Below are 25,588 nucleotides of genomic sequence, written 5' to 3' on the forward strand. Positions count from 1 at the left end.
GTGGATGAGCCTACTTATAAAGGCAAGGCTAAGAGACAAGAGATCACACAATGATGACATGTTGCTCAATGAGATGCAAGGGTAGGTAGGGGTAGGTAGGAGAAACAAAAAATTATTCCACATGAGGTGGATCACCCACCGAAGGTGGAATGTAACAGCAAGATCATGCCATAAAAGGTGGAAATTCTCTTGCATACACACTCCCAATGTAGCACATCTCCCAAAGTGTCTCATATACAAACTACAATGTTATGCATGTACCTAAGTAGACTTAAGTAAAGTGTAATTATATCCAAGATGAAAAATTACACCAACACCACCCCTTAAGTGCAACTTATTGGAATGCACTTAAGTCTACAAGGCAATTAAGCAATGGAAGATGGGTCCCGGCTACATGGTCATGTTACATACCCATATACAAATGCAAATGCATGCAAACCAATGCAATCTCTCATAAAGAAGAGAAAGAGGGAAAAACCCACTAGGAAAAAACCCTCCCCCAAAAGAGAGATGAAAACTACATAAGAGAACTCTCAAAGAAGTATGTGAAGGACCAAACCCCATGTGAGGAAAAATTCCCCCCCATCTGAGAGAAGAAGAGAAGCTAGGTAGCCCCCCCTAAATGTAGAATCTGCACCAATGGTAGAAGCTCGCAAATGAATGAAAAAACTTCTCCATGAACGTCGAACAACGTTCCTCCCCTTGGGAAGAAACAAAACTGGAGGTGTATCCATGAAGTCTACCCCCTTTAATTTAATATATCAATTTTTTTATTTTTAAAATTTCTTTTTAATTTTTAATAAAAACTTTTACAATCAACCCCTCATTTTAAAAAAAAAAATATTTTCTCAATAAAAATGAATAATAAAATTTGCAAAAAAAAATATTGTTTTTTTAATATTTTTAACAAATCGTACCATACAGCCTAATAGGCTGATTTTTTCCTCCACCCACAAAAATCAATTTTCACCCAATATAGGCAAATTTTAGAGTCAAAATTCATGCAAATGGCCACCCGAACACAATGACGAGGTCGGATTTGGTTTACGACACCTCTAAAAGAAGATGCTCCTCAGATCTACCTCTTGACCTCCTTAAAAATCTCTCCAAAGGCGATACAAAGGTGCTCCAACCGCTCTGATACCATGTGAGATTATGCTTGAAGCAACCAAGATCAAAGAGACCACAAGATAGCACAATGACGAGAGAGATAACATGTGACAAGAATAAATTTTATTCCTATCAAGATGCAAAAGAGATCAACTAGATCATCATTACAGACAATGTAGATGAGCCTTCTTATAAAGGCAAGGCTAAGAGACAACGGAGCTCACAATGATGACATGTGGCTCAATGCGATCCAAGGGTAGGTACGGATAGGTAGGAGAAATAGAAAAATATTCCACATGAGGTGGATCACCCACCGAAGGTGGAATGTAACAACAAGATCGCACCATAAAAGGTGGAAATTCTCCTACATACACACTCTCGATGTAACACATCTCCCTAAGTGTCTCATATGCAACCTACAATGTTATGCATGTACCTAAGTAAACTTAAGTAAAGTGTAATTATATCCATGATGGATAATTACACCCACAAGATTAAATACTGATTAGCATAACAAGTCTAAATGATATCCTAATTTAATTATGAAATTAAAATATTAATATTTCTTCATATTTATGATAATCTCGTGTTGTTTTGTAACATTAAATATTTTGTTGGATAAAAACTTTCTTTCTCTTACTTTGATCATGATAGGAGGTATTTTATACTAGCATAATATCTAGATAATTAACGAAATAAATCACATTTTAATGATTAAGATTTTCGTACGAGATGACCATGCAATAACATTTCTATACACATTATAAACATTTTTATAATGTTTTAGATGATGGTTATATCAAGTCATCATGTTTTTAAATCTATACAAGTTAAATTTGAAAAAAACATTTTAACATTTAATTTACTAACCAATCAAAAGTAAAGTATTATGTCACATTTATCGTTAGAGGAGTGAAAAAAAAACTATCATTATCTACCACACATGTAGTTTCAATAGTTTCTATAAAATAAAAGTTTTATAGAATTGACATTGAATTGCTTTGAGAAATATATTTAATAAAAGTTAATAAACAATCAAACCAGAAATATTTATGAAATAGACTAACCATACCTTTTTGATACCAACAATACCATACCTTTTTGATACCAACAACATGTATTGTATAAGAAAACCAACTATTCAATTATACATACAAGAGGTGTACTCCACTATCTACTACAATTCATCTAATGATACCTTTAGCTCTAACCTATTATTTATCGTTCAAGCTGTGCTTTTGTAAAACAAGCACTCACGTTTTATAGAGTAAATATTCTAACTCAATTCTTTCTCGTTTTATGTATATTTTTATTTGAATTTTCTTTCTCAATAGTATTATAATTCCATTAATTCAAGAAAAGAAAATTATTTTATTATACTACCGTTTTCTATTGTTTTTATTATTAGATTGTTTTAGAAGACTTGCTAAGTATAGCTGGCAAAAATTCTCTTTATCTCTCCTCCAATAAATAATAATAGAATTTTTTACATACATTATCTTTATCAACTCATTGTGTAACATTACCAGCTCTTTCAACTTATAGACCCACATAGTACATTTGTCATAGAAGTCAAGTACCCATTTACTCATCTCTCTCACTCGTGACAGATAACAAAGCTTCCCACTTCTTTCTCTAAAATAGAGAAGAGATCACAGTCTTTCAAATTACAGGGAATGCTTTAGTATGGTAATCATAAACAAGCAGTCATTAACCAATTAACTCAAACATTAAAACCTTGATTTTAGAGTACTTCTATTTACATACAAATATTTAGGAATGTAAAACCTTTTGAACATATTTGTTAACTTTTTCCATCCAGATCAATCAATCCATCCATCTAGTTCTAGTAGTGCTACTTAACCATTCAATATTACACTTGTTGCACTTCCACTTTATAGAGTCCCCATTTGTCGCAGGTTTTCCTCGTACCTTAGATGCAAATGGTTTTAAGCATGATTCTGGATCAAAGGGACCCTTGGCCAATCTTTTCAAGATTTCAGAAGGGCGTTTGAAATTTCCACGCCCAACAGAACTTGTTCCATTTTTACTTGCCCCAACTTCTTCTCTGTTAGGTTCATTAGATGATTCATAGACAGCCTCATCATCCTCACTCAAGGTGTTAGAGCTCATTTTCATAGTGATAATGATGCTGCAACAAACAATGTTAAAAACAAAAACTCTAAAAATTTTCATGCAAACATTTTTTTTTTTTAAATATTACAACTGTTAGTAAATTTTTAATTTTTGTTTGTTTGAAGTTGAATATTAATAATCAGCTTCATTCTTAATGATGTTTATTATTAATATTCAACTTCAAGCAAACAAATTTTTTTCAGTTTCGAAGTTATTTTTTCCAAAATTATTTGTTTCTAATGGCTGCAATTTGGTTCTTGAATCAAAAACTATGACCTATTAACAATTTTTTTTTAATGAATTTAGAATGGAAAATGCCTACCTTCAATCTTGCAGAAAGAATGAAGAAGGTTCATCTAATCCTCTTCCAAGCTTGTTGATCCAACTTGCAATCCACCTTCTTGGTTTCCAAGCTAGAGAAAATCAGATGTTTTAAATTTTTTTGTGGTTGCAAAAGACTGAAATGAGACTAAATGTCTCTTTTATGAGATTTCTACCATTTTAGGGTTATGTTTACCAAGGCATTGTTATGTTTTATTATTTTTTAAAATCTTTATTTTATTGTCGCCATGAGAGACACTTGGGTGTTTCTTTCCCCGTTGAGGGAGGTCTAGGCATCCAAGAGATGTCCAAGTATCTCTTATGAGAGAGACGTCTCTCTCGCACTCTTGGATGGAAGAAATGTCTCTTCTCTGCCTGAGAGATGTGGCAGAGGTGGACGAGCAGCGGAGAGACATTTTGGATGCATCTCCCTATGGAACACTACACAAGGATGTGTCCCTATGGAACACTACACATGACCTTTTTCTCATGTAAGGACAAAATTCGGGCGATGTTACAAATTGGATCACGAGATGGATCGATTTAATAAATTTTTGAAGAGGTCCTAATACGTCCACCATGAATAACAGATATGGGGTATATTGACATTAAGTGAAAATTGGGGCCTAGGGCATATATAAGCTATAAGTAGGTGGTGTTGCAGTTGAGAGCGTAGAGGTTGGGTATCTAGATAATTTAAAAAGTTGACGTAATTCTTCACCAACGAAATTTTCAAGTTAATACTTGAGAGAAGTTTGTTACCATCCAAACTCTCACCACAAGCTCCTGATAGTCTCTGCACTAGCCATCTATTTTACCACCCAAACTCTCACATTTTGAAAGGTCCGACCTAGATAATTGAAGTCATTAAAAAGTTTAACTAAATTAAAGCATTTGATAGGATTATCATTTCCAACCAACTAAGCTTACCAAAACTATCTCGAATTTTGCATAAACTATGGCACTCATACAGCAGTAAAATTTTTAAATGCTCCAAGGCAGTATACCTCTAGTTTATCTAATCCTGATAAGTCATTTCTAGAGTACTAAGTGTCCCAAAACCAAGACTTAGGCTTGACAAGATCTTGCAATGGCAGTGTGATATTTTTCTCAACTCAAAACCATAATTAATGTCATTACATAGCTCTTATTAGGTTATGGATCCATCTATGTGATGAAAGAGCATAGCTTGCTTGCGACTAATTTAAATCTAAACACAAGTAGGAAAAAATGGTGTGAAGTTATTACTGGTGGTTATGGTGGATAACACCCTTAAAATGTCATAGACATAATAAGAATTAATTGATGGAAGCTAGTGGAGGATTTTCTTGGCATAGAGTAGTGGCAAGTTGGAATATTTATCGGTGGTGGTAAGATCCTACTGGTTAGTGATGACAGTTAAGAGAAAAAAAGTTGATGGTTGAGCCTAATGATGACATCCCATAATATGATTCCTCCATTCTGTATAAAGAAGGATTGAGGCATTCAATGAGGAGAAAGTGGTGGGATGGAAAGTAAGGAAGAGGATGGAATTTATTTGGGGCATCAAATGTGATAGAAAGAAAAAGGAATGTGTATCCAGAAAAATAGGAAAATGAAAAGATATAAGGAAGTTTTGAAGAAGAGAATGTGTGGAAAGTTTTGTCTTTGGTTTGGTGATCTCTGGTTGAGATTATTCTTAAGATTTATTTGGTGTTGGATGATGAAAATTAAGGTCTTTGCATGTTGATTCTTGGTCAGAGTTGCTCTAGAGTTGCTTTTGTTTGGTGCTAGTAGTTAGTTGTTCACTAGGCACTACCTTCTAGCAGATAGCTTTGTTGTGTTGTTACTGTTTATTGCCTACGTAGGCCTTGGTGTTGAGTTGTCATCTCTAGCGTTAATCAGTGCTAGATTTTTATTTTGTCATATGTGTTATTGGGAGGATATGTCTGTATATGATTAGAATTTTGTCATGTTCTTTGTGACTGAAAAGAGAGAACACCATGATAGAAAATCTATCAAGCTTTATTGTCATGTAAACTATGTAGTGCAGAAGATTTGTATTGATTCAAATTCGCTAAGATGTTTAGTCTATTATCACCATTGATTGGATTAGAATGTGTTTCTTCAACAGTAATTGAGGTGTTAAAATATTTTAAGGCTACCTAGATTGGCTACCCATTTTAGGTACCCATTCCATGAATGTATCAATACGTGAGCTCCCCAAACCTAGTGGGAAGCATCTTTGCACCAGAATAATTGTATAATAAAATACTTCTGATCTTTGCATGTCTACAAATTTCTTCTGGCAGTTTTCTGAAACTTGAACACCCATCAAAATATGTACAGGAATTTCACACAAACATCAAGCCTCCAAGGCTATAGGGAAGACATGTCAAACTCATACATCCGTCTAGTTGTGAAGAAGTTAAATAGAATGAGTTTCCCAATGTATCAGTGAGATAAATAAGATTGGAAAACAGGATATGTGCAACTGTTGTAATGAGGTAAGTTTTTCTAATTCACAAGGGAGCTCTTGCAAACCCCCATAATTATCAAAATCGGTCAGAATTATGGAGGCCGACGTGACCGGTCCCTTCAACCCCATATAAAATAATGTTTTTTTTCCAATAAAAAATCAATTTCAATCAAGTGCAAAAATAATAAAAGTGATTTTTGAATAAAATCATTTTTTTTCTCAAATAAAGTGGCATTTTGGAGCGAGGAGGAATATTATAAAGGGGTGAATATTTTTGATTTTATAAAGAGGTGAAGATTCTTGATTTTCTAGGAAATTAAATATTTTTAAGATTTATTTAAACTTTATTTTATTATTCATTAATTGCACTTTAATCATTTATTTTCAATTATGTTATTTTAAATTATTTTTTCAATTATGTTTAAATATACAAATATTTGAATTTTTTTTTTAAACTATTTAGATTTTTTAGATATAATTAAACTTTATTTTACTAATCATTAATTGTGGATTCAATCATTTATTTTCAAGTATATTATATTACACTTTATTTTTTTTATTTTTTTTATTTTTTTATATTAAACATTAATTGTGGATTCAATCATTTATTTTCAAGTATATTATATTACACTTTATTTTTTTTATTTTTTTATATTAAACATTAATTGTAGATTCAATCATGTGTATCTTATCTTGAATCTTTTATTTATGTGTGCATGGATTCCATATGCTTTTATTTATATATGTATGCATTTATCCATTTTTATTTATGTGTATGGATTCATTTATTTGTGTTCATATATATGCATAGATTCAATCTTATTTACATACTTAAAAGAACTAAATAGTGAATTTGTAAAATATATATTGAACACTAATGAAATTGAGCATATTCTACACTATTTATTACTTAATTATTTTTTTTTAAAAACTAATACTTGGCTCAAGTTCTCTATATATTATCTACTAGATTTCAAGCAATCAATGTTATTAGATCACGTTCATATGTACATTACGTAGTCAAATGTACAATCCAACTAGACTTAATTTCTTACTCTTTATCTTATGTTTGGTAGAAACTAGGTCTTATTTCTTCAACATTATTTTTTTATTTTCTAAATTTTAAAAAGTGGAGTTCAAGTAAAATGATCTAAATGGATGAAATTTACACATGTTTCATTTATTCAATGTATAAAGTTTAAGAATTCAAAATTAAATACATTTCATTAATTATATTTTGTTTGTTAAGAACAAGGAAAAGTAACTATATAACTTTTTTAACTTTCATATTTTACAAATGAAGTCTATTTATATATTTAACTCTAACATTGTTCTGCTAAGTATATATATGTATATAGATAACATCTAGAATTTAAAATAACTTGAAAGGTGTGCGCAAATATGTTTTTTTCTTATATATGGTACATTCGCATGTTTGTGTTCTTAGGTTCAAAGCACGAAATTTTGAAGATATGAATAATTTTTGCAATGGGGAATAAGAGGACAAAATCAAGGTTGTATGATCGTAAAAGGGATGATAAGATGAAAGGTCATACAAAACATAGTCAACAACAATCCATTGATGTTCAAGATCAACATGATGATGTTCAAGAAACATCTACTCAGGTACGAGATGAAATTGGTACAGCCTCAAGTCCGAAAAAATTTTCTGGTATGGAAAATTTGATGGAAATAGATGAAGATAGTCTTTTCAATAAACATTACAAGAAACTAGAGGAATGATCCACATGCTTTTATCAATTATTCTATGGTCAAGAGAGTCTCACTTGACATGAAGAAAATACCACTCAAATAAAAGAAGCTATGAAGAACATGTGGAAGTATGTGAATTCCTCACTAGTATTGATAGGTATCTCTCTCACGTTTTTTGGCAGCGAACTTTGATCACGTGTTCAACTAAGTATGATATTGGTTTTATTTTCTAATTCGACTATCTATGTGGTTTCAGAACCACTAGTTTAAATGATATATTATGGAGGAGCGTTGGTTTATATGATATATGCCAAGATGATGGAGGAGCATCGACTAAGGCAGAGAAACAATGAGCCCATAGTATTTGCAGGTAACCCATACAAACCATTTCATGGGCATTATAGGTCCTTAGAGATACTCTTTATAAATTCTATTGAATTCACCAAGTTAATGTATGGACAAGCATATCGTTTCCATAGCCTTGGTAGTGATGAATACAATCCAAGAGATGAGAAGCTCTGAAATCAATCAAGACCTCATAATAGATAAAATTATATCTATTAGGGTTAACTTATGTATGTATGTTTATGTATGTATGTATGTATGTGTATGTATTTTTATGAATGTGTATGTGTATGTCCTAAGATGTACATATAATTATTTTATGTGTATGTATGTACGTATGTATGTATGTATGTATGTATGTATGTATGTATGTATGTATGTATGTAGGTAGGTAGGTAGGTAGGTAGGTATGTATGTATGTGTATGTATGTAGGTAGGTAGGTAGGTATGTATGTATGTGTATGTATGTGTTTGTATGTGTGTGTATGTATGTATGTATGTAGATAGGTATGTATGTATGTGTGTATGTATGTATGTGTGTGTATGTATGTATGTAGGTATGTATGTATGTGTATGTATGTGTATGTATGTGTATGTTTGTGTATGTATATGTATGTATGTATGTATGTATTTATTTTCTAATTTTCTAAACTAGTATTATACAATAAATACAAAAAACTAATTTTGTATCAAAAACTATTTTTTTTTTAAACATAAATTAATATGATACAATAAATACATTTTAAAAAAAAAATTAAAATGGACTTACCACTGAAACACTTTCGACAGGATCATTGTTGTTCTTCTCGCCCTCCCACTTAACTCCAAGCCACTCAATGCAAAATCAGGGGCTTGGGCAGATTTTTGGGTTTATATAGCATTGCCACACGAGTGCTACATGGCCGCCAAATCAGTCCAACTGGAACAAGTACTGTTAGCCTGAAGTGCGACACAGATCCCTACGATCACCCTTATGCAAATATATCTTTCTTCTTTGTTAATAATGCATCCCTCGAAAGGATCCCTTTAAATTTGTTGCTAGATATCTCTTTCCAATTATCATTTCCTTGCTTAAAGAAATGAAGCATATTTGGAGCTCTTTCTCCCTAGCTTCAAATGCATGCATTATCAATTAGTGGGTATCTTCTTGGTGTTAAGATCGGTTTTGTTGCTTCTATCTACCTTAAGACATCAACATAGGGGGTGGGGTATATATGCGACCTCTTGGTTTCATTCTTGACTATCGATTATCATTATGGGATTGTTGCATACTCATGTTTCATCCCTATTTTATCCATCATTTATGGAATTATTGCATCCTCATGCTTAACCCTCATTACATTTATCAACATGGGATTGTTGCATCCTCATGTTTCACCCCCATTTTATACATCATTTGTCTTACATGGGGTGTTCATTCTTGAAACCAGACAAAATAAAGTCTTACACGAATGCTTCATCCCTGAAACCAGACATGCATAACATAACATGCATTTTCTAGTGTTGGATCATGGTTTCTTATTCTTTCAGTTGGTGTACGTCCTTGTTCTTTCTATAAGTCAACTTGTGCTCTTGCAATAAAATTTTAAGAATGATATTAGTGGTTGACACAGTTTTATTATCGATGTCTCATCAACTAGGTGACTTGAATTTTTTTATTTAGTACTAACGTTGTATACTCTTGAGTATACTTGAAGGTTGCTTGCATGGATTGATAGGATCCTACTCTTGGGGGCTTGATCATCCATCGGTATTATCCTATCCCTAGTTTGTCTTGGTCTCAAATGCTCCATCTCTCATCTTTCTCCTTTACCAAGAGTATGACCATAACATCATACTCCAATAAAATGGAGGCTAATGTAGCGTCGTAAGTTGTGTATCCTTAATTAGGGTTGCACAATTTCATACTTGGATTACCACCCACCTTAGTGTCTTGTATTTTGCATTTTAAAAGTTCCTTTAGGAGTTAAACTTAGTAATTTAATTACATCTAAAATCCTCTCTCATCATTCCACACATTATAAAATTGGGCCCTTAACCCTAAGTGTGGCCCCTTTTATTTTATCTTTTTTAATCAATTAATCATTAAGCCATAATAAAGTCCTTTTTTGACCTTGAAGGCTCAATTTCGCCTATATAAAAACCTTGGATTGACGCACCAAGATGGATTTGACTTTTTAATCATGGTACCTTGCATCCCTAAAAAATTCAAAAAAGTCATTCGGAAAATGGTGATTCACCCTGGTCCTGACTTTTTCTCCCTGAATTTTAGGATCATTTTTTGGTGGTATTATGATGTTTAAATCTTTCTTTGTGTGAAAATATATCAAATCTAACTCGGCCTAAAGTTGATTTCAATTATGATATCCCTATATAAGGCATCTCTCTCAATTCATTTTTCTACAACTACAATTTTATGCAAACACTACCATCAATTCAAGAGTAGATTTGATTCAAGGAGAAACAAGCTACATCAAGGCATCTTAAAATTATATTTCAATTATGATTTTGTGATAGATTTTGTGTGTTTTATCATGTTATTACATCAACACGTGAAACACTTATCATAAGAGCATTGCATCACCTATTGTAGGTGGCAGATTCAGGAGTCGTGCAAGTGGAAAAGGACAAAGGAGACTGAGACAAAGTGAATTGCCTTTTGCAGAAATTCTGGAGACACCTCAAGACCAGGGTGCCCACCGCCCTTGTCCCAATAATTTCTCCCAAACTTTCAGGTACATGCTCTAATCCTCTTCTCTTTCTCAAATCTTTGTTTACAACTTTGTTTTATTTTTGTAACAATCCATTTTCATCATTTCATTTTAATTTCTCATTGTTGGTTATAGATTTATTAGTTGCAATTCAAAACATAGTTCAAACACAAGTTCAACTCCAGTAAAAGTGAAAATAGAACCTCAATTTACATTCAGCCCTCTTCTTAATAGAATTGAGGCTGGATCTATTGAGTTGATCCTCCTTTTAATGCACTGAATAATTTTGCTAAATTGTGGTCTTACCCTACTTGGTGAAACCCTAGTTCCAAATTACACTATTACAGAAGGTATTACATAAATTAGGCTTACCTCAAAGTGTCTTATTTAAATATCAAGATGAAATAAAAATTGGTAGGATTTGGGACACCGAAAAGTTTAAATTTGGCCTTAATTTGATCATTCCTCAAAGTAGTGGATTGGATCATATGATATATCATAAATATATGACTATAGTTTGACACTAAAGGGGCCAAAAATATTGCTGGAAATAGGTATGAAGTGACACACTAAGGTAAGGACCCAAAAGGAGTGTGAAATTTTGAAGGGTTACAATTCACAACACTTTAGTTTGTTAGAATATTTTAGGACAATATATAAATATTATTTGTATAAGAGTTTATATGTATGTGAATTGTTAGAACAACTAATATCCATAGGGAGGGGTTCCTAAAATTTAGGAGATTAAACTCACGTATATATGTTTGCAATAAATCGAACGATATAAGAGATTTAAACAAAAAAATCTTATTTGTCTGCCAATCCCTACAAAATGGAGTTAATGAGATTAACAATATTAAAAAATTAAAGAAAATGTATATTCTTTAGTAATCTAACCCATAATAGAGGCAATACTGAAAATATGATAATAATATTATTGAGTTCAAGTAATGTTTTATAATAGTTAGAAATTAGGATCTTAGGATACTAATCATTATAAACAAAATCATAAAGTAAATGAAATAAGAAACATACATGAATAAATGTACACAATACAAAAGATATACATGGGGAAAACCATTTCAAGTAAAAAACCCCATAAAGCATCATTTAATTAAAATACTTACAAATATAGTCTATCATAAAATAGACATGAACCTGGGGATACTCCTCCAATACTTCCACATGGCCAATAGTACCTCTTGTGCATAGTGATACAACTCACCATAAAGCTCCAAATTTTTATACAACTCTCAAATGAGAGAGAACCTCCATAAATATAGGATGACGGGTGGCCTCACTAGTCACACCTTTCCAATAACCCCCACTCATAAATAATTAATAATCTAATAATTATTAGATTATAATTATTTCAAATGGGATATGCTCATAAAGCATATAATATATAAGGTTTTATAACCTTATATTAGAATATATAAATGTTATAAGGATGTGATCGATAATAACATTATGTTCTAACACTCCCCCTTAATGTTAATAGGGGATCACATGTCCATTTCCATAAAATAAAAAAAAGATTTACCCCAGTAATGTAGGACTTCTTTGATAGTGATAAAAAAGGACACAAATATATGCCAACATGAAGATCATGCATTCCGGACTACATGAAAGTCATCTTGTCATAATTTATAATCTAGGTGTTTTAAAAATGATGCTATGAGGTCTTTAAAAATTATATTGGAGCCGCAGTCTCCTCAAATTAGCCTCTCCCTAGGTTCATTACATAGTGCCCATAGGACTTAATACAATGCTTTTACAAGTGGAAGATTTACAAGGAGAAGAATTTGCAAATGCACATAGGACTTCAACACAAATGTGCCTATAGGACTTACTAATGCCTACCTGCAGTAATTAAAACAAAAAAAGGGCTTACATGTGCCTATTTGGAGGCTTAAAGGACTTACTAATTTCTATATAGGTCATATTTCATACCTATTAGGACATATGCCTACCCGTAGGATTTAAAATCTAGGATTTAGCCACTAGGTGGTGTCATTGACATGCAAACTTCCCCTCAATGGCATCACCTAAGGCCAAGCATTATTTGAATTTGGAGCATATAATGCCTAAAGGTCTTATGCCTCTTAGGTCTTAAATCTAGGATTTGGCCACTAGGCGGTGTCATGTACACTCCCCCTTAATGGCATCACCTAAAACCAATCACTGCACAGAGGATTTCAAAGTGATGGCTAAAATTCCAATTTATAGCATGTGCCCATGATCTTCAAAGTGTCTTTATTATAGAATGATTTCACTTGAGTGAGGCGCCCATGATCTTCAAGGTGTCTTTATTATGAAATAATTTCACTTGAGTGGTGTGCCCATAATCTTCAAGGTGCCTTTGTTATAGAATAATTTCACTTGAGTGATGTGCCCATTATCTTTGAAGTTCAACTTGAACTTTAGAAATGATATTATTTGGAAAGAGTAAAATAACTTCAAGTAAGATGGTACTTTTACATGTATCCAAATGGAACTCTTCCATAAATCTTCAAGGTCATATTGATTCTTCAGGAGCTACACTCATATTTTTCCCATTTGATTCAAAGATTGATAGAAGATAATCTTCTTATTAAAGTATTGCATCATCCATTTAATAACACTTGCACCATATATTTTCAAGGCATAACCTTGCCATAAAAGAAACAATATAGTTAGTAACATAGTAGTCAATTAAATTTGATTTTTGGTGCAAAGAAAGAACATAATATTATGTGTTTGTTATTTGCCAAAGATCATATAATATTCCTCATAAATGTAAAATATAGTCCAATAATTTGTAGCAAGGAGATTAAAATATATTTCATGAGAATAACATGAATAATTAGGTTTTTTTGTTTGAAATACAACATATTCATGATACTACATATAGTAATGATCCCAAAAAAAATTAGGCAACGAGTGAGCTATCCTTTCTAGGTTTGCTCCCCAGACAGTTTATAAGGGCGATAACCACCCATTATAATGATCAATATAGTGTGTTTTATTTATTATATTATGATTAAAAAATGGATCAAATACAAAATAGAATAACAAATCTCTTTTATCTCCAAAAAGGATGTTAGTGAGAAATTTATCAATTTGAATTTACTTATGCATATTAACTAGCTTGTATATTTCATAAAAAAATATTATAAGACGTCTTTAATAAGGAAGTTGTGATGTATCAACACTTAAAATGAATGGTCTAGGAAAGTACAAGTCTACACCACCTCTTATAAAATTCTTAAGGAATGTATCACACATCACCCCTTTGAATAATATTGTAAACATTTACTCCAAAGAATGTGTTTGATGACAAAAAAAATTAATCTTACATTAATCATAGACAATGCAATTTTCTTACATTGAAAACTTTTAATGATAAGATTATTTACATATATGTGAAGTGTACAACTAAAATATATTTGACATTTAAGGTATAATGTGACACATAAAATCTTAACATTGTAGTATAAATTGGTGGAGATTAAGAGAAGCAGATTTAGTGTGGGATTGGAACCTTACCCAAGTCACCAAAAGTTTCTATATGAACGCTCTCTTGGATTTTCATAATTTTAGGAATTCAAGTATGTGGTTGGAATGTTCAAAATGACACACCCTACCAATGAATTTTTGCCAACTCTTTTGTAGGTCTATTTTTAATATATAGATAGCATTATAAGTGATCCGATAAAAATGTGTTTGCATTGACAAAGGATGGAGGACTAAGAAACCAGAGGAATGATCCACATTCTTTTAGCAATTATTCTATGGTCAAGAGAGTCCCACTTGACATGAAGAAAATACCACTCAAAGAAAAGAAGCTATGAAGAACATGTGGAAGTACGTGAATTCCTCACTAGTATTGATAGGCATCTCTCTCACATTTTTTGGCAGCGAACTTTGATCACGTGTTCAACTAAGTATGATATTGGTTTTATTTTCTAATTCGACTATCTATGTGGTTTCAGAACCACTAGTTTAAATTATATATTATGGAGGAGCGTTGGTTTATATGATATATGCCGAGATGATGGAGGAGCATCGACTAAGGCAGAGAAACAATGAGCCCATAGTATTTGCAGGTAACCCATACAAACCATTTCATGGGCATTATAGGTCATTAGAGATACTCTTTGTAAATTCTATTGAATTCACCAAGTTAATGTATGGACAAGCATATCGTCTCCATAGCCTTGGCAGTGATGAATACAATCCAAGAGACGAGAAGCTCTGAAATCAATCAAGACCTCATAATAGATAAAATCATATCTATTAGGTATATCAATTTAAACAACATTTACTTTGGTTTCTTGAGTTTGATAGAAAACATAAGAATGCGATCTCATAGTAAAGAATGCAAATGGTTGTATTAAGAGGCCTCAGGCTAGTGACGATCTAAATGGTTAAGTTCTTGAATATGAAATTAGTCATTTTTGTTCCCATATCTGGTGAACATATAGACTTGGAACTAATAAATGAGATGAATATGGTGATCATATGAGTGAGAAGAAATAAGGTTGTAAATGGTTCATAATATCGATGAGATAATAGTTGGGTCTGAGAAATGGTGGAAGATATCCACTTTGTGTCTCAGTTCACAATGTCGTCGTAGTTATTCCATTTGCAGTGTTGACCATTCAGAAGGGTGTGTTCTTTAACATTGAGAAATTTTGTATCATGGAACCCAAAAAGATATAGAATCTAGATACGTTCCAAGCTCTGAGTAAAGAACAAGCTCTCTTTCAGAGAGGATATTTTACGTTTGACTGAAGATACATTCCATGAGCATAACATTGTAGTCAAAATGGTCGATATTCCACTCATTTATAGCTAAAGATAAAACTAATGAGAGCAAATGAGGAAAGGTCATGACTTTAACATATTATCTAAAAGCTTCTCTTTTGAAAAAAAAACTTCCTAAACTTTGTAGAAATCCATCAAGTTATCTAATCACCTTCTTTAAGTGAGAAGATATCTCAATATAATAACAATCATCCAAAATTAGGATGCCTCTAATCTCCAATACAATCTTATTATAATTTATCCATTTTATGTTGCATTTGAGTCTTTGGAGTCACCCTCACATGTAGAACAAAGATAGAGTTAAAAGTACAAGAATAAGTTAATATGACATTTCTTTTTAATTTTAAAATATTGAGATCAATGAATATAGAACCTTTTATAATGTGACCAAATTGTCCTTATAAAAGATTTTTTTTTATCGTTAGCTAACTACATTTACAATTTGGAATATCTCCTTCAAACTGTGTAACCCCATAGTGTTGTTATAAAATAAAATTATTGTTTTATGAAAATAACGTATTAGAGTTGGTCCTCTTATAACTTAGTTCTCACATTAAAAACATATCAACAATTCAAAATATTGACTTTGATATGAGTGTAAAAATATGGTCTTAAAGTTCTTTGAAAGATGACATATAAGTAACTCGCAGTTGCAAGGGAAGTGCCTGCAACAGGAGGCCGATAGGTGTGTTTGTTAAGGAGAATGTGTGAGCGATAAAGTTTAGTTAAGGGCAAAATTCTTTAGTAGAGTTATACAAAATCATTACTTAGTTTTCACTTTGTATTTATGTTGTAGAGTCACGCGTATTAAAATTTGTGATATTGAGCAATTTATTGTAGTTTTGAGAAGTATATTCTATTATATAACTGAATAAGAAATTTTTATTAAAGTGAAAGAGTTAATTGTTTGTGTACATATCCCAACCAATGGTTGTTCTCAAATTTTAAAATTACCACCCACCATCCCCCTTGTTGTTGTATGTAGCATGATGTACTTGAAGAATATGTTATGAATATAGTAATACATTTTTTTTGTAGGCTATATTGTTCCCAACCAGATTTTTTTGTTGAACCCAGAGTCTTGTTGTTATCCACCCTCCATCCCTCATGCTGGTAAGAGCAACATGTTATATAGCCTTTTGTTGAAATGCATGTGATCTATATGATGAAAGACCTGCATTAGTTTTTCATTTATATATGTTAGTTTTCTATAATATACAAAATTGGTGAAGTTAAAAACTTTGAAATCCTGGCAAATTTGAAAGAAAGTATTTTTTAGTAATATAATACCTGATGAATGTGGAATTGTAGAATTGGAATTTCCTGTATCATGCATGTGAGTAGTTGTTTGTTGTGAGGCAGTTTTTTGCAGTGAAGAGAACTTGAAAGTGGGAGCGGCTAGTAGAGAGAGAAGGGAATTAATGTTGAATTGAACAATAGCTATAGATTTAAAACCTTGAAAAAGCATACAAGTACTTTACAGATTGAAAACAAATAGTAGAAGAATCTACCTTGCAAAGTGAAACCTTTCACTTCTTGGAGTAGATGGAATAGCCTTGAAAATTGCTTGCAAAGTGCAAGTTGCGACTCCCACAAATAGTTAAGTAACAGAAAGAAAGCAGCAATGCTGCAAGTACATGACAGGAGTAAATAATCAGTTTATAAAGAAAAGGTAATATGTCACAAAAATGTTTTTAATTAAAACGGAACATTACCTTGCAACTTTAAACTATTAGCGGTGGTAAGTTTACAATGAAGGCAAGTAACCAGGAAAAGAGTCACAATGATAACAAAATTGACCGATCTATGTAATTAAAGACATCATTAAAGGCAGCATGTCTTGGGAAGTGGACCACAAAACAGTTATAAGTTAATGCAAAATTTAATTAACAATAGAATGGTCAAAACCTAAATTCCTGTCAAAGTACCATGACCAAAGTTACAATCCTGCAAACATAGCAAACCTTAAAATAACAAATAAATGTGTCAAATTGAACAGGTCTTTTGGAAACTAGAAGGAGTGAAAACTATGAACAGATAGAGAACATGAACAAAGAAAGAAACCTGAAAGCAAAGGACAAAATATTTGAAGAGTGTTACATACCTTTCAAATTATTGAAGTTGATGTATTGGTTGTTTTTTTCGAAAGTTGATATTGATAAAGTGTTTAACATGTGAAATGGAAGAGGTGCAATTAAAGAAGAATCATGTATCTGTACATTATTAGTTAAAATTAAATATATTGAACAAGTGAAATGGTAGAGAGAAGTTGTATTAGTACATAGTATAATGCTTACCAATTGCAAATAGTGTTGCAGTGAGGGCATAGCATGACAAACTATTATACGTGTTAACACCTGTTAAAGAATAATGGTTGTGAAGAATCTTGTATTAGTACATCAATGGTTAATATAAAATGTATGGAACAAGTGATATGGAAGAGAGAATCTTGTAATAGTATGTGAAAGTAATGATATTGTTGAATAGGGTGTAGCTGTTACATTTGTACCATTTTTGTTGGAGAGTTGCAGCATGCAAAAGGGCTCTCCAGTTCTGCAGTCATTCATTGTATTGTAGATCCTAGAAAATAGAAATATAGTTTTGTGATTGGTGAAGAGTTAGAGAACATGAACAAAGTAACAAGTGTGAAAGTAGAGGACATGAAATTTGAAGATTGTTACATACCCTTAAATTACCAAAAATGGTAGAGAGAATGTTGTACAGGTACATTCCATAATACTAACCAATTGTAAATAGTGCTGCTATGAGTAAATGGCATGACAAATCATTATATGTGTAAAACCTGTTGAAGTACAGCATTAGTCAGTATTAAATGTATTGAACAACTGATATGGTAGAGAGAATCTTGTGATAGTACATGAAAACAACAAAATTTGTGAACAGGGAGTAGGTGCTACATGTGTGCCTTTTTTCTTGCAGACTTGGGCCTTGGAAAAGGAATCTTTACTTCTATAGTCATTCATTGTGTTGTGGATCCTAAGAAGTAGAAATATTGTTTTGTTGTGATACAGTCAAAAGAAGATATGCAACAGATGAAAACACGATAAAGATTAGATTTGCATACCTGATTCTATTTGTTCTATAGGTATGCTTGTTTTGTACGATGTGAAAGCTCCTACAATCGAGCTTCCTTTGTCTTTCGAAGTACTATAGATGTTGCACCTTTCAATCGGGAGTACCTTTGGTAGCTGAAGTTTGGTTGTATACGTAGATGTTCAATTGCTTTTACTCTTGAAAGGGCTATGAATGTTAGGCCTTGTTTCTCTGTTTTGCCGATGGCAATTGTGGCTAAGTCTAGTGTCAACCCCTATGATTTGTGAATTGTAATGCCCCATGCCATTGCTAGTGGAATTTGTGTTATGTTTCCTCTAGTAATTGGTGGAATCGGGACATGTTTTGCATTGTGTGGATCCTATGAAGGTCCAGTATAATGCTTGAAGTGAACAACAATATATTTTGGCAAATCAAGTGGTTTTGAACCTACAATGTAGACAATTTATTTGATCTGTCCCAAAGCACCATTCACAAGGCCAACTTCTATCCATAGATTTGCAATAAGCATAATTTCCTACTCTATAGAAAGAAGAACTTCAAATGTGAGTTGTTCTTCTTAGTGTGCCTACTTATCTCTTTGATGTGCAATGATTGTTGTTGCACATGCAATCGGTGAGTGCAATTGTGTTAGCATTTTAATGTTGTGTGCACTCGAAGTTGCATTAGTTGTAAACAAATGTTTCTAATGGTTGAAGTGATTATTTTCATCAAGTGACAAAGCATGGGTTGACCGCAACTAGAGGGATTCCCAATCTATTTGCAATGGTGTTGAGTTGCGGATATTAAGCAATATTTCACAGAATCTTATGTGAGAAGAACTTGTGTTTTGTTGACGAAATGGAGTATCGAAGGTGACAACAGTATTGAATGTGTGCCATAGAGCTAGTGCCATTGAGTGAGATGCATATAATGGCCTATCCATAACTGGTGGAATTTGTGCAAGATCACCAACCAAAATGACTGAGATGACTGCAAATGATTCATGTTGTCTGGTGGAAAAATCTTCTCGCAATCTTTTATCAATATTAATGAGTAATTGACGGCCAACAAAGCTCATTTCATCTATTAAAATGTAATGTAAGTGTTTGCATTGCTCTTGGAACATTAATAGGGAATGGCCTGTTAAGGGTTTGTATTCATGAATGGGTATACGGAGGGCAGCATGGATTGTGGTTGCTTGGATATTATATGCAGAGACACCTGTTGGTGCTAGTACAAGCAAGGGGCATTGTGCATGTTTTGTACTTGAATTTAAATGTCTGCATATGCAGTCAATAAGAAATGATTTTCCAGTTCCTGCAGTGCCTTGAATGATTAATCGCAATGGTGAAGAATGCAGATTGTGGTCAGCATGAGATTTGATAATATCAAGTGCAATTATTTGGTTTTGTGCAAGCTCATAGTTAGCAGGTGCATTAAAATGTGGGTTCACAAGATTGTGGGGTGCTTGGCTTTTCTCTATGAAAATAAAGTTAAATGCTTGTGAATGTAGTGGTTCATCAGGTATAGAAGTAGTCCAATCAAACTGTAGATCAAAATCACGTTTGCCAAGCAATTGAAGAGCTACAACTTTGAAGTTGTTTGATGCTCCCATTTGTGACAAAAACTCCCATTCGTAGAGCCCTTCTTGAGTTGATTGATAAATATCTTCTAGTTGTAGGTCTTCCCATTTTCTATGGTAATGTGTTCTTGAAAACCATTCACATGCCATCAGATGTAATCTGTACTTTGAAGAGCTTACCAATTCATGATAATTTCTTCAGGTGAGGTGCCTATATGTAGAGGAATAATTTGAAATGTTTTGGAAAGAAGCAATTCACTCCAACATAAACTTTCAAAACTATTGTCCTCTTCTAAAGATAATGATTTGTATTGTGGGTAGACATTTACAATTGCAGCTACCTTCTTTTCATCCATTTACATGATTTACGGTGCTCAGAGAATGTATATAGCTGGGTTGAACGAAGCAGAGTCAGGTTTGCTAATTCTGATGGTCGTTTCATGTAGTTCGAGATATAAGAGATTGAGGTTTGAGATTCTTCATCACAATTAGCTATGCGTTGGAAGACTCTTTTACTGACATTCAGTGTTACAAATTGGCGTGTACAAGATATCAATGGGAGTTTAAGTAGCATGTGACAAGTTTCTTGTGTGCTAATGTCCCTATCTGCAACTATTTCCATGAGTGGCCTTTGGTATGCCAAAAGGATTGTATCATCTAAATTCATTGATTCAACTATATGTTTCAAGATGTCAATATAACTTTCTGACTTTTGTTCAGTTTTTGATGCGTACTTTGAAATATATTGTAGAACTGCTTTCTTGGAGCAGACAAGCTGATAGTCAACATTTTCTCTCCATATGGCGACCATTGTAGGGTTGTGTACATTTAGGCGGCTATCATTTTTTGCTAGTTTGTATGATGGGGTATTATTGTGGTCTAATATTAGTGAGGATTCAGGTTGTTCAGGCCAAGGAGCTTTGTATCAGCATTGAAGGATTGAGTTCTTTTTCCTCAAATAGGTATACTTTGAACACTTTGTATGCCATTGAACAGCATTGAGTAACTCAGTGTAATCAGTACAAGGATCCGATTTGGATATGGTCTCTGTATCTACAAGGCATGGATATGAAATTATAGGCATATATTGCCTGTTCAAGTGAGCCTCTTCACAACGTGGATTCCATGCTATGATGCACTGGTCAAAGAACCGTTTTACTGATTGGACATTTGCATGATCTAACCAGTTAAGGTTATCAACATTTGGTGCTTGTGGCAACCAAAGAAAGCCATGTATATGTGCAGAGCCTCGGTGCTGCCATTCATATCTATACTAGTTGTCAATACTTTTTAGTTCTTTCACAATGACTTCATCACGAAAGATTTGAAATCTTAAGTGTAAGTATAAAGCTGTAATGTGAGGATTATTGATTAAATTTTCAATAAATTATCTTCTGTTGTTAGGTGTAGTAGCTGACTTTAACTTTGGTAATAACTTATGCAAGTCTGGCCATTTTGTGTCAGCTGAGCTTAAGGTGAAGAACATCGTAGGAGCACCTAACTCTTCTATCATTAATGTAAGGTCACGTCGGGACTTGCTCCAAAAAGCCCATGTACCACGCAATGACGTTGCATATCGCATGATATGGTTTGGTAATTCACTTGATGGCATGTTTTGTAAGTATTCCTTTAGGCCATATAGATTGTGGGGAAGATTATCTTGCAGATTAGTCTTTATGAAGACAGAAGCTTATTGTTGGAATCGATGTCTCATCATGAGATTGTAGATATAATATCTTAAGCGAACATGTTTCCCAAATCTTTGATCATAGTATTTGATCAAGTGTAAAGCATATTCATCTAAATGCACTTGGTTTTCTCTTTGTTGTAGTGGTAAAGCTATTCCACTAGGGAAAAGTGTTGGGAATGCCATGGAAAGGAAGCCCTCAGTATTGTACTCATTGATAGGTGATGCACTAATTTTTGGCCAAGGAATAACGTTGTCAATGGTTTTATCTAGATGGAGGATGTTTTTTATTGCATCAAGTTCTGGTATTGATGATGGTAGTTGTGGGACAAATGAGGAACTATTCTCCTTGATTTGTTCTTCGATGTCAATAGCTGGTTCAGTAGAGGCATCTTCAACAACATCTTCTTGCGGGGAATGTACTAAATGCAGTAGCTCTGTAATGTCAGTGGTTTGCTCTAGCAATAGAGGCACTGCATCTGGATCAATGACTACATCCTTGTAGTATTGATCATGTTTGATTTTGTAAGCCAATGCATTCATGACATGAAATCTATTCATGTAACAGTCATAAGTTAAACCTTGGGAATTTGTTCTACGGACAATTAGAATTTCTAATTGGTTAATATGTCGAGGCAATGTTATTGCAATATCAGAAATATCTTGTGGGAAGTTTATTGTATGGCCAGAATATTTGTATTGGCCTCCCCTTGCATGTGTTACTTGTAAAACAGGTGCAATTCTTGATATGAGCATTTCTTCTACCTGAGAGAGAGACTTTAAAATAGAAGGTTGCTCACTTGGGTCCATATTGTTTGATAATGAGAAGGGGTGGAGGCCTTTTTCACCATAACATCTCATGCACACAACTACATGATTGATATTTTTAATAGTCATGCCCACATATTTTTCTTTGCAAACAAAACATGGCTGTGTGACCTCCAACATATCAATATTTTTTGCAGAAATTAGACAATGTATTTTGAAATGAAGCAGCCTTCATACCAAGTTTAGGAGCAGTAGAAAATGTTTGAAAGAGATTAATTTGCTCAAGATCAGTGTCTGTTGTTTCTAATAACTATCCTGGGTTATTAGAAGGTCTATGAAGTGCATGATGCTTCAGTTGTCATTTCTTGGAGATATCAGCTCTGCTCTTTGCATAATAAGTTCTATTGGTCTCGCTTCTCCTTTATTTGATAGCATCAATTTCTTGAGGGCAAGGCTAGATAGATATCTAATATTTTAAAGAGAGCAGAGCTATGTCAGAATTTTCATAATTGAAGGTAGTTAACTTTGAAGCATGTATAAAGAATGTATAAGAATTGAAAATTGCTTTATGTATGCTTATGTGATTTCAGAGGATTTGTTCTGTATGTAAACTGCTTTTGTTGTGATTATTTGTATGTGTAATTATCTGTTCTGTTGTTTTGTTGCTCTTGTTGGCTCAACTTATATGTACAACTTTACTTGAAATATATGGGTTGTTGAAAGCCATAAATTGACTGTCTAGTGCTGAACTGCATAAATATGTTGCTGCTAGTAAGTTGGTTTTACAAAAGGTAGCATTGTCATATAGCTATGTATAGATATAGTATTTTTTTATGTTTCACGATTTTAAAAGCATGATTGTAATATAGGTATGCAAAACTATAGTAAATTTTGATACATATAGATGTATGTATACATATACACATGTACATATACATATAGTTCAAAAATTCAAGGTTTTGTATATGAACATATGCACATATATAAGTACATGTATATATCAAAAATACTATAACTATGAATACTTATATATAGTTATGTATTGTATTGTTAAACAAATAGGTATAAGACCAGAAAAAGAGCAAGATACGTGCATATATGTCTAGTTTATGTGCAACCAACATACTGTCAACACATTTAAAATTAAAGACTATGACTGAAAATAACTAATGTCAAGAGGAAAACCTTTCAAACAAATAATTGGTAGATGTAAGAAATGTCCATATAGATTTTAAAAGCATGATTGTAATATAGGTATGCACAACTATAGTAAATTCTGATACATACAGATGTATGTATACATATACACATAATTTAAAAATTCAAGGTTTTGTATATGAACATATGCACATATATAAGTACATGTATATATCCAAAATACTATAACTATGAATACTTATATATAGTTATGTATTGTATTGTTAAACAGATAGGTATAAGACCAGAAAAAGAACAATATACGTGCATATATGTCTAGATTATTAGCAAACAACATACTGTCAACACATATAAAAGTAAAGACTATGACTGAAAATAACTAATGTCAAGAGGAAAAGCTTTCAAACAGATAATTGGTAGATGTAAGAAATGTCCATATAGATATTTATAGAAGCACCCTTTTCCGTGTAAAACATGCTTGTTTGTATATGTAAAAGTACTAAACACGAAAATTAAGTAATAGTATAATTGTATTGTAAACTGGAAAGTTTAATAATTAGAAAAGATGCGTTATAATTTTAACTCTTTGTACTTAGGCAACCAATTTTTGCAAGTAATGCATGGCACTCAGCCTTGAATTCAACAGGAGCAACTTTATTGACTTTGACTTTCATCTTCATTTCTGAATTATATGTCTCAGTAGAAACCAGCAGTGTGAATGAATAGTAACATGACAGTACTCTCTTGATCACTGAGGAAGGTGTTTCTATTGTTGTTCCATCGTTTTGGAGTGCATAGAGTTGTTTTGCAGTTTTGTGTAGCAAGTGAATGCCACCCTCATCAAATGCAGTGGCCCATAGAGTACCTATGGCATCTTGCAACTTTAGAGGCAAGAGGTAACTATAATTGCAGTCTTGCATAGTCATTTGACATCTAGAGAAAAACCAAGAGTCATTAGCGTGATGTGTACACTTTTTCTTGCAAGGCCTTTCATTCACTATTAGTGGGCAAGCTGCATAATAGAATTTTTTGTCATTGATGTTCACAAAGCGCAGAACAGCTAGCAATGTTGTCTGAATTGTTTCTGGTCTGATGCTCATCCCCTCACGGATTGAAGATATTGTCATTCTAGTATATCTGCCATCTATGTGGATAGTTTGTGCAACAAAAGGTACAGCAAGCAAAGGGTCCTTTCCTCTTAATGTTAGAAGCTCTGCTTCTGGAAAATTTGGGTTGATATGTAATGTTGTTGCAGCTATTATGTTTATAAGCTTCCCATTGAAATAGCCAACACGAGCATTATGTAAAGCAAGGATAAGCATACTATCCTTGGTCAACATATTTTTCAATTCCAGGCCCTTTTATTCTGCCATTGGACCCCATAAGTTGATGTCAATTGTTGAACCAAAGAGATCATTAATTTTCACCACACATTTTTGTATTTGACTACCATCTTTCCTGTGTATAGGAACGATATCTCTATAGAACAAGACCAATTATGTCAACCAGCGTGTTATTTGTTAGATGAAACAATTCACTAATGGGTGTGAAAGGAGGAGTTTGTTGATCTGGTTGTTCTTCATTGGTGCAGCATTTTAGTATGGATGTATCAGACAACGTGATTTCTAGATGGTTGTTTAGTTTGTTGTACCTTGCGTTTGCCTCCTTAACAGATCCTTTTGAAATAATATAATGTGAACCTATGTCCACACGGTTAGAGTGTAACTTAGCTATCT

The 25,588-nt window shown here is 32.9% G+C and overlaps 1 protein-coding gene across 1 annotated transcript; it reads right to left on the reverse strand.

Annotated features, from left to right (window-relative positions):
• Positions 1–24,430: 24,430 nt before the first annotated feature.
• LOC131054489 (replication protein A 70 kDa DNA-binding subunit E-like) lies at positions 24,431–25,174 on the reverse strand. The gene has a single exon (XM_057989018.2). It carries the CDS (start codon positions 25,172–25,174, stop codon positions 24,431–24,433), a length of 744 nt encoding a protein of 247 aa, XP_057845001.2.
• Between the last annotated feature and the right edge of the window lie 414 nt (positions 25,175–25,588).

The sequence above is a fragment of the Cryptomeria japonica genome, unplaced genomic scaffold, assembly GCF_030272615.1.
Source record: "Cryptomeria japonica unplaced genomic scaffold, Sugi_1.0 HiC_scaffold_227, whole genome shotgun sequence".
NCBI classification, from domain to species: Eukaryota; Viridiplantae; Streptophyta; class Pinopsida; order Cupressales; family Cupressaceae; genus Cryptomeria; species Cryptomeria japonica.